This window comes from Parambassis ranga, chromosome 4, assembly GCF_900634625.1.
Source record: "Parambassis ranga chromosome 4, fParRan2.1, whole genome shotgun sequence".
Classification (NCBI taxonomy): Eukaryota; Metazoa; Chordata; class Actinopteri; family Ambassidae; genus Parambassis; species Parambassis ranga.
Genome location: NC_041025.1, coordinates 22546091 through 22558774, shown reverse-complemented (window position 1 = coordinate 22558774; position 12684 = coordinate 22546091). Strand labels below are relative to the sequence as shown.

At 43.4% G+C, this 12684-nt stretch overlaps 1 protein-coding gene across 1 annotated transcript in view; it reads right to left on the bottom strand.

Moving 5' to 3' along the window:
* Positions 1-10302: 10302 nt before the first annotated feature.
* Positions 10303-12684, bottom strand: part of LOC114434642 (contactin-associated protein-like 4) — a 92109-nt gene continuing 89727 nt past the window's right edge. The window contains exons 22-24 of the mRNA XM_028403968.1: positions 11359-11574; positions 10932-11003; positions 10303-10747 (exon numbers count right to left, since the gene is read on the bottom strand). Of these exons, the coding sequence (XP_028259769.1) occupies positions 10551-10747; positions 10932-11003; positions 11359-11574 (485 nt within the window). The 3' untranslated portion in view covers positions 10303-10550. The remainder of the gene's footprint in view (positions 10748-10931; positions 11004-11358; positions 11575-12684) is intronic.

Genomic DNA, 12684 nt, shown 5'->3' with positions numbered 1-12684 from the left:
GCTCTGGACCTGTAACCTGGGTCAATTATCTTGTATTTTCCCGTTAAGCTTCTAACAGGGCTTTGAGTCGGGCGGTTGGCCTTTTATGAGCATGCTGGGTGAATAGAGAAGTAGTTCACTGTACAGCCTCACTGGGGGTATTTAAGAGACGCAGAGAGGGATAAAAGGGCAGGAAGGCAACCCTGACAAATTTCTGATACAATATTGATCAGCAAATGAAGAAGCATTTCACACACACACACTTCACAACAACAACAAAAATAATAACAATAATCTAAAGGATTACAATGCATTTAAACTTCACTAAAGCACATTGAAGTGCTTTATTAGTGGGATGCTCCTGAATTCTGATAGAAAATGTCGTCATATCATCAATATCCGTTATTTAACCCCGCGTTGTATTAAGCGTGTGGGTATAAATCTGATTTGTTGCATATTTCAGGAGAACAGGTTAATATTTGCATGTCTCATTTGGTGGTGACATTATCAAAACATGCAAATTAGCAGGTTTGATTCTTATTCTGTCAGGCACATCCTGAGGTCTCCTCTCCTAAGAATCTAATACATACATTGTTTGTTTTTTTATAATGTTGGTAATGTGTTTGTTTGACTTCATGAAACTGATAAACTGGCTGTGGGTTAAGTTCAGGTGGACCCACATGCAGACACGAAAGCATTAATCCGAACAAAAAGCAAGCTTTAACAAATAAAGCCAACAAAGGTCCTAAAGAAAAATCCAATAATCCAAAAAGTCCAGCACAAACAGAAAAAGACACATTTCAACCAAGAGATCCAAAAACTGAAAACTAACCAGGAAGTACAACTGACAAGGACACACAAGGAAGACAGGACTTTCAGAATAAAACAGGAAGTTGAATGATGGCTAAATGTAGTGTTTTGTTGCCTAAACCCAACTAAGCAGCATCTAACACAGACAGTATATCTGCTTCATGGCCACGTGACATCACTGTGAACAGTCTGTTTTCCTTCCTGTTCTGTTAATTCACTTTTTTACTCTAAGCTCGTAGCCTTAAGACTTTTCTAGAAACTCCCAAACCTGGTTCCTCTCCTCAGATGGGGCTTTCTTTGAAGCTGTCAAAGCCCCGAGGAGCACTGAACTGTGCCAACGTAGGTTAAACCCCAGAGACTGCAGCTGCAAACAACACATTTAAAACGGCAGCAAAGTTGGAGGCAGAGGTAACGAAAGCCTTTGTTTTATATGTGCATTCAACTGAATCGTGGCTGAACAAGAAGCCTGCGGCGAAAACAAACTTTAAAGTTCAAGGTGGATGTCAGGAGATCTCCTGCAGCAGTCTGAACTTCCTTTCATGTAAAATGACGCTCAGCAGCCGATCATTTGTGAAAACCAACCTGTCTTTAAGATGGAGGGAGACTGAAGAACACAGCGGCGCTGCTGTGGAAGAAACGAGATTCTCTTATGTGTGGTTGTGTTTACAGTACAACGTTTACAAAATGTGTCACTGTCACAGTGAGTTCAAAGCTTTGGTAACTATTAATCCATCAGGCTCGGCTCCCTGAGCTGATCTGCTCCGACCTTGGGCAATAAACAGCATTACAGATGTACAGCGGGAACAGAGGCCCAGTGATTACCCGGAGGAGTGGAGGGAGGAAATGTGCAGCATGGTGGCTCAGATGGGTGCAGTGTATGTCATTCAGGCAAATTGGTGTTGGTGGGGATGACAAGCAACAAGAATCAATGATACCCGAATGATTATTAGACTATAGAGAAACCGGAAGTTGACATATGAGCCGTGTTCTAACATGAGAATCCAGATGTGGACCCAGCCTGTGTGCGTGTGTGCAGACACAAATACTAAATAATAAAAATACATTATAAATATTAAAATGAGTGAGTTGTCACAGTGCAGTGTGTTTTAATCACTGGCTGCCAAAACAGGCTGTTGAGACGTGGAATGATCCTGAGACGGTGTGGGAGGTTGAGACAGCAGCTAGGTGTAGACTTTGTTCCACTCTGGAACGAGGAGATGGTAGAGCAGGCTTACAATAACGACACAAAATATAATGTCGGAAGCTGCATAAGAGTGGATAATCATGTTTATAGTAAATTAACTATATGATGTGATGGCAGAAAAATAAGAAATAATCTAGAGAGGTATTCACACTGTCAGTGGTGCACACAGTATCTGTGAGCTAACAAGCTAACAGGCTAACAAACACTGAGCAGAAGTACCTTGTGTAATGTGTTTGCTTTCTTTTTTAGTGTGTGTGTGTGTGTTTTTGTGAGGAAGCAGTGTGTGACAGCACCTCTGCACACATGTGACCTTCTTCCCAGCATGCAGAGGGAAAGAGCAGGCGCAGCATCCATTGTGTCTCTGGTTCATTCAATGCCTGACGGTGAAAATAAACTGTATTCCTGGGCCCCACCTGGGCCGGGCTGCTTCTACAGCTGTGCCTCCGTGTCTGAACAAACAAACAGCACAAACTACTCTTATACATTATATATTTATTTGCAGTAATCTGGAACATGTTCTGACATCTGGTCCAGTGATCCTGCAGCTTTATGTGGGATCAGAAAACATTACAAATTCATAGTGATAATGACGTCGCCGTGCCTGTAGCATCCAGTTTAAAACACCATCTAACCTTTTTGTGTTAAAAGATGAAGCTGCTGGAACGACTACTTTTAATTTGATTTAAATGTAGCCAGAAGAACAGCAAACACTGGAAGACAGACAGAAAACTCTTCAGCACTTTAAGATACCCTCCAAACTTTCCGCTGAAGTGCAGCAGTTTCTTACATTAAACTGTCCTCAGGGCCCAGGAAGCCTTGGTGGGGCACTGAACTGTGCCAGGTGGGACTGAAAAACAACAAATCACACCACAGCAAGGCCACAGTCCACAGTGGGAGACAGTGGAGGCAGCGTCAACAGGCTCGTTCATTAACATAATCTCACTATACTTATACATGATCCAGCTTATAATAGACATCCAGTGCAGGCCGGGTGAGTTTAAGGTTAAGTGGATGGTAGCCACAAATTAAACACTCATTGCTGCGGCAAGCTTCACTGGACCAATTATCATCATCAACGCTGCGATGTAGAAAGTTGTGTTGGTGCACAGAAGCAGCCATGAAACAGAAGCAGTGTGATTTTTCTGCACTTGTATACCTTGTGTGAGCACCTTCGTTCTGCATGTCGCTACAACACGTCCAGCCTCCATCATCTGTCAAACATTTGGAGGTTGAGGAGGTGAGACTGAGGTCTGGCTGACATCCTGAGAGATGAGCAGAGGGACAAACTCCCAGCTGTTTGCAGGCAGAATATCAATAAAACATGAGGTGTTTACAGACTCTGTGTCCGCCAGATCACTTTTATTTATGGAGCTTCTTCTGCATAATGCTGCTGAAGATGTTATCAGCAGAGCAGCAAAGCACCGTGATCTATGTCTGCAGTCTTATCGGGTCATTGAGGGGTGGAGCGCTGGCTGGAGGAACAGGAGCAGAGGCATGAGATGAACCTCATCTCTGCACCTGTTCCTAATTAATAGTGGGCGTTGTTGTGTAGATGTTGCGGTGTCAAAAATCGACCTTTGCCCTTCACCGTCTTCTGCTTCCACATCAAGAGGCACAGTGATGCTGAAAAATGTTGCAGAGAAATTAATTTATCGCCCAACACAGAGTTCCCAAGGCGGCTTGTTGGAGACAGATGTGTATCAGGAGGAACATTACATCCTCGCCTGGAGGCGGGCGGAGAACCCTGTTAGCCACGGTCACACAGTGGTTCGTTCATACAGAACTTAACCAAGTAGTTTTATGGTCAAACCAACAACAAAATCTCTGGATAACTATCTGAGGTTTAAAACCAACCACACACATGCTCCAGACTTTAACCTGCTGGCTCCACTGAAGAAAGATTCAGGCAGTGTCCCTATCCTTTGTTTGGCCACACAGCCAGATTAGGTGGATTAGTGTGAGTTTTTGTCTGTATAGACACACAATCCAGGATCATGAATCCATCTTGGGTCACTTCTGGATGTGGTCCTACATTTGGATTTGTACGAGTTGTAGCAATGTGATATGAATGAGAACAAGAAGCATGCAGCTTTCCTGCTTACATGCATGGGCAGTGCTTTGTCATCATTAGTCTGCACCTGTCAAGCAACTTGTGAACGATAGACGTGCAAACAACAGCTCACTTTGCTTCCTTGTCTCACGAATATCGTGTTTTCTGTTGTTGAAGAAACAGATGACACGTGTGACCGGATCAATACGGTCAATGCAAAGGTGTGTTCAAAATGACACAGTGATGTTCACAGAGGGAAAAAAAAATGTGAGTACAACCTTTGTGATCCTGAGCTCCAAATAACAGTGTTCATGGATGTGTTCACCCAATATCAGAGGGCCACTGAACAGAGGGACAGACTCCTGTGTGTGAGGCCTTTGATGCACAGATAACACCTCACCGGTCAGATCCCTAAAGCAGGAGTGCATATTGATGAGATGTATCTGTGCTGCATGAAGGAGCGCTGGTGTTAGACCTGCCTGCTTAACCGCGTGTTTTAAACTTGACACTGTTTTGCCACCAGAGCAGCCACGTTGCTATTCCAGATCAATTTTCCAGAACAATTATGATGGATACAAACTAACAACAGAGGTCTGCGGCGTCGTTTATAATCAGGCGGGGCGGCGATGTGTTTTCTGCCTATAGTGCTGCAGTCTCATCAGATCACTAATCAGGAAGATGGCTGCTGGTAATTACCCAGCCCACCTCCACAGTGCAGCAGAGTGTCGGCGCACTCTCCACCCGCCTCTCCTCTCACTCCTGATTGCTGCTGTGTCATCTGCACCGAGACGCATTAATCAACTCTCCTCGTTCAGGTGAGAGCACATTTATTCATAACACTTGACTCCAACCTTGAGTGATCGTGTTAAATTCAATTATCATTGCAGTGAGCCGTGGAATGTCTTTGCCCACATGTGACGTTAGAGATGAGAAGAGATCCGAATGGTACTTGGGTGATTTTGAATCATGTAAGCATGCAGTGATACAAAGCGATTATTCAGAAATGACAGCGGTCTGAGGGACTGTAAAATAATCTGACTGAAAAGTGAAACGCTCAAAATGAAGAAAGCAGCAGGAACAAAAACAAGCAGCGCTGAACACACACAGAGGTCCACAGAGGTCCACGTGTTAATGTGGACAAGTCAAACTGTCAAGTAAGCACAGAGAGCGGTTTCATTTGGAAATGGATTATAAATGAGGAGTCACACTGAGAAGGAGGCCTCCTAATTAACTTTAAAAAAAGCCTCTCTGCAACTGTAACATGAGTAATAACTTAAAAAAGAAAATGTGTTGGTTTATAGAATAAACCTGCATGGCTCCATGTCTGTGTTGTTAAGGTGATGCAGGGTGCTCAGTGCTCAGGGAGCTGCTGATGAGAAGCCTGAATTACTCCCGCTGGGTAAATAAAGTACTGGAAGATCATCTGATGACAGCATCAGCTGATAGAGCCCAGGCGTGGAGCTGCATACTAACCACAGCACACACGAGAGAATGAATGAACAGAGACTGAACTCCGTTTCAATGGGTGGTGAACGATGCTCCATCACCAGCTCCATCAAAGAGGTGAACCTTCACATGAACATGAGCATGTGAAGTCTGCCACATGTGGGGGAATTCAAGTGTCCGGTAGCTGATGAAGAACACACGATGCCTCAAGTCACACAAAACAAAACAATAAATAAACACAATACTACTAATACAGTGCCCACATGAAGAGGAAGGAATGACCTCCTCACTATGTCACTATATACCCATGAAGCTTGCTGTATAATGTGTGCATTGTGGGCATCTAAACCTTGAGTTATGCTACGTCATGGGGCCCAGGGCCGGCCCAAGGCATATGCAAAATATGCGGTCTCTTAGGGCCCCCAAGAGCACCAGAAATCCATGATAAAATATATATTTTATATTTTAAAAAATAACATTGATCAATACAAACGAGATGGTATGGTAATGATAGTGGGTATGTTACACACACAGTGCAGCCTATAGGTTGATAAAGCATCTGATGCTGAGGTGGTGGTATGAAACTTTGCTTAGGGCCCCATAAAGGCTTGGGCCGGCCCTGATGGGGCCTAAAACTGAGCAGTTAGTGCTGAACGTGTGGCTGATACATGTTACACAACAGTTACACTGAGACAGAGAGATGTCTCAGCAGATGGTGGGGGAGGATACAGTTCAGGCGTCTTGTCCGAACATTGAAAGACGTGGACGAGGAAACGGCAGATTTTTTTGTGTGTCACTGTGGCTCCAAATACAGCAAAACCTGCTCAGGAGGCATGCAAGTAATGTGACGGTTCTGATGGGACAGGAAGTAAAAAACAGGGATCCAAAAGGGGACACAAACCTCTAACTCATCGTCTCACCTCATGTAGATTCATTCAACTCGACCCAGCTGCTGTATCGTTCTCACAGCTGAACTGAAACAAGCCACTAAAAGGTCTTCTGAGTACAAGTAGAAAACTATATTCATGAGTTTTTGTCTTCATTTCTTTTACAGCTGTCGTCCCCATGCTTCCATTAAAGGATAATTAAATGTCGACACTTTCTGTCCGTCTAACCTCACGCAGACAATAATAAAATGCTAAGTTTTGCTTCATGAAAATCAAACAGACTGAGATGAGTGAAACAAATTTATAAAACTGGCTGGAAGCCTGTCCAGAGAACAAGCCACCGGATTTAGTAACATTTGATCTTTTGTCTGTGTCATCTCCTGATTCATGTTTTAATAGAAAAGCCTGTGGTCGGCGATGTGGACACGCTGTGTCTGCTTCACTGAAACATCTGAGATATCGTACAGATTTCTGTCAGTGTGAATGGAAACGATAAAATACAAATAAAAGAGAATGATGATTAAACAGACTTATAGTGGCACTTCAAAGGTTTTTTTTTTATAAAATCCAACTTTTAAATCATATTCAGATAAAACAGGCGTTCTTATACTTTACTGAAAGTCATTATAACACTGTGAAGAAGGTTGAAGCATTATAGACCCTCAGAGACAGAAGTGTCCCTCATCCAGTTCAGTTATATCAGGAGCTGGTTTATTGAGATAAAGAGATGATGATGCCAATTGTGCCTCAAAATGGAAACCAACAACATAAATAAAATAAAAAAACGTGAAGAATGATGTGGAGCAAAAGTAGAATTTTTTTTACTGTCCTAATTCAAACAGCGCTGAAACAAACAGAACTGTCAGCAGCAGTAAAGCCTCCAACGCACTGTGCCATTTGGGGGAAGTCTGTGTTTAACACCGACTCACACAGCACGAATAAAACGCATGCGATGTCAAGTCAAAGGTCACGATGTACGTGCTCACACTGTGCGGTGTGACGGTCGGCTGTGGCGTCACTGCCCACACTGCACGTGACTTCAGGTGCTCAGGTGATCACACTGAACTGGAAATTAAACATGTCTAACCCGGAGCTGTTGCTGTTTCAATGAAAAAATCCAAGTCAGTCAGAGTTCGTGCTGCGTGTTGCTGCCTCAGCTCATCAAACATGGCCTCCATCAGTTCTTTCCAATGCCGTGTGGGCGCCGCCATGTTTGTTATTGTCTGAAACAATTTCCTGTAGACGCAGTGACGTCGAGCGTGTTCGGCAAATGCATGCGCAGTGGAGGAAAAACACAGACTTTGGGCCGTATCTCTGCTTAAACTGTGCGATACTCTCACGAAGGGCGACAAAAATATTAAACATGTCAGAAATTCAACCGATCATCCGATCGCTGTTCATGCGACGTTAATCGCCTCTCCTGAGCCCCAGTACACTGCGCGATTAAAGACGCACGACAAAGCTGAAATTCGGCCCAACCCCCAAAAAATCGTACAAAATTTGGATCAAAATCGGACCAAAAAACGCACGCAGGTGTTTGCACTTCTCATCAGGACTCCCAGCAGCTTAAACAAACCTGTGATGAGAATGGACACAACATTTCTATTTTCTTTCTTCAAGTTCGGAGAATTTTGGAGTTTTTTGCGAAATTGCTTTGACATTTCATCTTCTTAATGTTACAATTTCAATCTTCTAGTCAGCCTTTTTATCTCTGCTCTGCAGACAGAAACATATTAATACCATCAATAATGTCATGTAGTGCATAAAAAAAAACGTTTCTATGCACAGCAACAATCTGGAATGTAAATTTATGTTAATTTAATTTGCTCTGGAGAGAAAGTGTTGCTGTGTTTCAGCTCCATTTAACAGGGAAACAAAAGCTGCCGCTGATCACTGTTTTTCTGCTACGGTGCAGAATCCACGAAAGTTTACTGAAAGGGTATGAGTGATAATAATGAGTTAATCCAACATATAAAGACAGGTCCAAACGTATTTTTAAGGACCTGCGGTTCATAAAGCTCCATCTGACTGGTAATGACTCTCCTCATTAATAACAAGAGCAGCTCAATCTGTCATAATGAGTCTCAGCAGCAGATAAAAAGCTTCAATCTGAAGAACCCAGAGAGACAGGGAGGTGCTAAGCAGCTGTTAAAAGGCTGGTTTGCATGACTGATATTATGGTATAATTTTCTGTAGTTGGACCCAGGAGGAAATGCATTAACCTCTTTAACCACCCGAGAGTTCAGCCCTTGGCAGACGACTCGCTCGGTCGATGCCTGCCTCCTACAGCAGCTGCAACCACAACGAGCGGCTGCTCCATGAATGCCGCGGAGGAATAAACATGGCTCTGCATTCAGTGGTGGGAGTGAGTCTTTGTGACAAGTATAAATAGAGGATGAATAGGTTTCACTTGTGCATAAAGACACTGAGGCAGCATTCAGTTCGAGGGTCATTCTTGTTTTGGTTTAGCATTTACTGTCAATAAGTAGCAGCGTGTAGGACAGCAGGGCACACACGTTTAAAGGAGCATCTCAATTTAATCATCTCCAGAACAACTGCACAGCCCTAAATGTAAACTGTCTCATTTCAATACCTTTTGTTGGTTTCACCTCCAACTGACACACAAAAAGCTGCGAATGCTTTGGCATGGCATGCAAAACGTGCCCAAAGTGGTACGCTACTTACACAATATTCCATAATGTTGCATATGTCACTCCACCAGCATCTATGTGGCTGTATATTCTCTATAACCCACCCTGAATGAAGAAAAATGCACCGAGCAGATTTATACCCTAGATCAGACCTGGGCAAAGCATGGCCCGCGGGCCACACCCGGCCCGCTTGCGTCTTCAATGCGGCCCGTGGACCATGCACACAATATTAAACAAAGGCAGCAAAAGTCAGATGTTGAGCACGTCATTACCAGTAACGTCTTCCTAACCCTCCTTGTCTCTTCCACGCTGCTGTACTGCGTCTTCCCATCTACTCTCTGGAGAGACATCTGTGCTGCTCTGCACTGTGTGTGTTTCAACATACAACCAGCACACACTCAGAGCAGACATGGACACACACAGAGAGGACAGAGGAGGAACCAGTAAATGACAGCAAGAGATTCTTACAATGATGAAACTGTAACAGGAGCATATTTATAAAGGTAGATACTGTGCCAGTGGTCTCCAATTTATATTATTATGAAAAAATGTGGCCCTTTGCTTTTCTTATGGAAGTCTATGTGGCCCTCGCAAAAAATAGCTGCCCACCCCTGCCACAGATTTGTTACATCCTGCCCTGGATTTCATTGTTTTATAGAGAAAGAGGACTATGAATAACAATTTTTAATATTGGGTTGGGTTTTATGGCGTCATTGATTAGCCTACCAATCGAGCACTAACAGATGTTTCTGCAAAAACACATGAAACGTGTGCAGAGGAGGAGGAGGTGACGTACAGCTGGTTTTTTTTACGGTCTGTGCAGCTTAAAGCTTCACTGTTGGTATTTGTGAGAGTTCTGCTCGCTGCAGGAAGTAAAAGTAAAAACTTCATCGCTCACTGTAAAGTTTTTATTTTGGTGATAAATGGGAGGAAAAAAGCACAGCAGGCAGCCTAAAAGCTCTGAATGACCAAGTGCACACAGAAAGTTTCAGAGTAACTTTAATTTTGTATTCATATATACAGCAGGTGTGAAATTATGCTGAGTTATAACAGATGGATTTGAGTCGACTCGGACTGTGCTTCAGCCGTGAGCCACAGTTAAGTCTTTCCACATTGTCCTTGTAGAAAAGTGCTGTGTATGAATCAAACCCAAAGGTCTGAACGGGAACAAAGCGGCTGTCTGATCAGAACCTTTTTCACTTTTAATAAATTTTAGTAACATTTCAGAATGGCAGAGAAATTAGGCGACTGTATAACCACACACATCATTATGTACAATATGTTACAGCATCAGTAACTTCTTATTTAGGACTGGGATTCAAGACTTTTGTCTGTATTTACTGAGCAAAGTGTCAAGTATTTACAAAAAAGGGGAATAATTAACGACAGATTGTTGTGTTTCTTCACATCTTGTTGATCCACAGGTGCCGGTGGCTGAGGGGGCTCTGTGGTCTCTGTGGTAAAGGAGGTGTGGCCCCCTCTCTCTCTCTCCTGTCAGGTCAGTGCGAGGTCAGGGACTCCTGCTAAATAAAATACTCCTTTTGGTTTTGACTAGGGGCACTCGGAGAGTCCGCCTGACTGCTGAACGGAAACTCGTGGCCGTCTTCAGGCTGCGCAGCTTTCACCTCCTGGCTCCGATACGTCTCCTTCCTGCTGCAGATGAATCTGAGCATCACCACCGACGCCGACACGGCGAGGAAAATCACCACGGCGATCACCCCTAAAAAAAAAAAACCATTAGAAACATTATCATTAAAACTGTTGATCATAACCATGTCAAGGTTCTGTCTGAAGTTTCTGAGTCATATCTGGAGGCAAGCAGCAGAAATCGGATGACTTCCATGTTTGTTTACTTCTTGTGCTTCTTCCTCTTCCTTCATCTTCTCTGAGATGGACTGCCTTACCTCCTATCAGAGCCGAGTCACTCCTGATGGCGTTGACTAAAGGTTGACCTGGATCCACTGAACTGGGCTGGTCTGTAAGCATTGATGAAGGATGCAGAGATGAGAGGGAGAGAAAAAGAAAGAAGAGAAGATGAACTGAAGCTGAGGAGGAAGACAGCAGCAGGGACAGAAGCTGGTGAGGTCCATCAGTCAGTGCAGGCAGCTGATTGTCAGCCTCAGCACAGCCTTACAGGACTTCACTACAGTTGTCTGACTAATCTCATCTGTCGCTGTGCCGTCACGCTGCTGTCTGCTTACTGACTGAGGATGGTTAATGAGCCCACGAGAAAGTCTAATGAACAGAAGAATAATATTAAAGGCATACCACATCAGGAGAGGGTGGGGCCGTCACCCACTGATATGCATAAGATGAGCCTGCTCTGTTCACCTGATAAAGAGTGTGTGGTTTCTGCTGCGTAGGGATTGGCTGGAGAGGAGAAAGCACAGCTTGATGGTACCAGTGGACCGGTGACGATAACGGGGCTGTCAGGATGGAGCAGAGCAGCTTTCAGAGGACTGATGGAGTTGAAACGAACACCTGACAGGCAGCCAGTGAACCCGAGAGAGGCCAGCCCGGTCAGCTCTGCACCCGATCCATCAGGCTCTGAACAGGGAGGGAGGAGCACAGAGACAGCAGACAGGTCTATTATCAGCGCAGTCCAATCACACAACTCTCACAACTCAAAACTTACAGCAGGGATATCTTTATCTTGATGAGACTGTGATGGTATCTGCTTTAATCGAATGAATTTTAATATCCATTTTGATGTTGCAAATAATTTAAATAAAACCCTGATAGTGGATGATGATGGACGACCACTGAGATCTGTACTTTCTCTTGATGTGCAACATCAGGTTAAAGAACAAGTGTGTGAGTGGGAGCCTGCTGTAAATACAAGCTAGGAAGTCCATTAACCCTATCCACCCCACGGCCCCCAAATTTGGGGGCTTTTTCATGCACCCAAAAAATAAAAGCCATATAACACTGTACTAACCATGTAAAGAATCATAATCATCATCATATTGCATATCAAATTAAACAGGAGAAACTTTACTACAAGCACATATATAATCCATATTTACACACATCAAACATAACTTCAACACCATGCAAATCAATTATCACTCATCAAAATAAAATTCTCATATCAAAGTCGACCCTCTTGCCACATTCTTATTGCTAGCTCTCTGATACTTCAAGTCACACAAACAAACAAGGGGCCATATGAAAGCTGAGACTTTACCAATTGACACTGTTACCGTTGTTTTGCTATATTATAAATATTTGGTAAATTAGAATATAAAGAATGTAAAAGTAAAAAATCACGAGTAAGAAAAAATTCTGTCTTTCTTCTGTAAATTTGCAATAATCAGTCATATTTGAGGGCAATAAATGCTTGGTTCAGATAGACCAACATGTCTGTGTTTATTCAAGACTAAAAATATTAGGATTAGACATTTATTATGTTTGTGGAGGACTTTTTTGGGGGGAGAATGTGTCAACGGTCGTTTAGCTTAAAATGCATTTTCTTCCATGTGGCTGGTCATTGGTGAGTCTAGCACTAATATTACTACTACCTGTCAAATCTATTGGTTCTGACCTTTTAATAGAGGTGTCAATCACCCTAATCAACCCGTCCATTGCGAAGTTATGAGCCTGCATATTTGTCGAGGTAATAGCTTAGCATTAGGTAACGGATAGGGATGTCCAGAT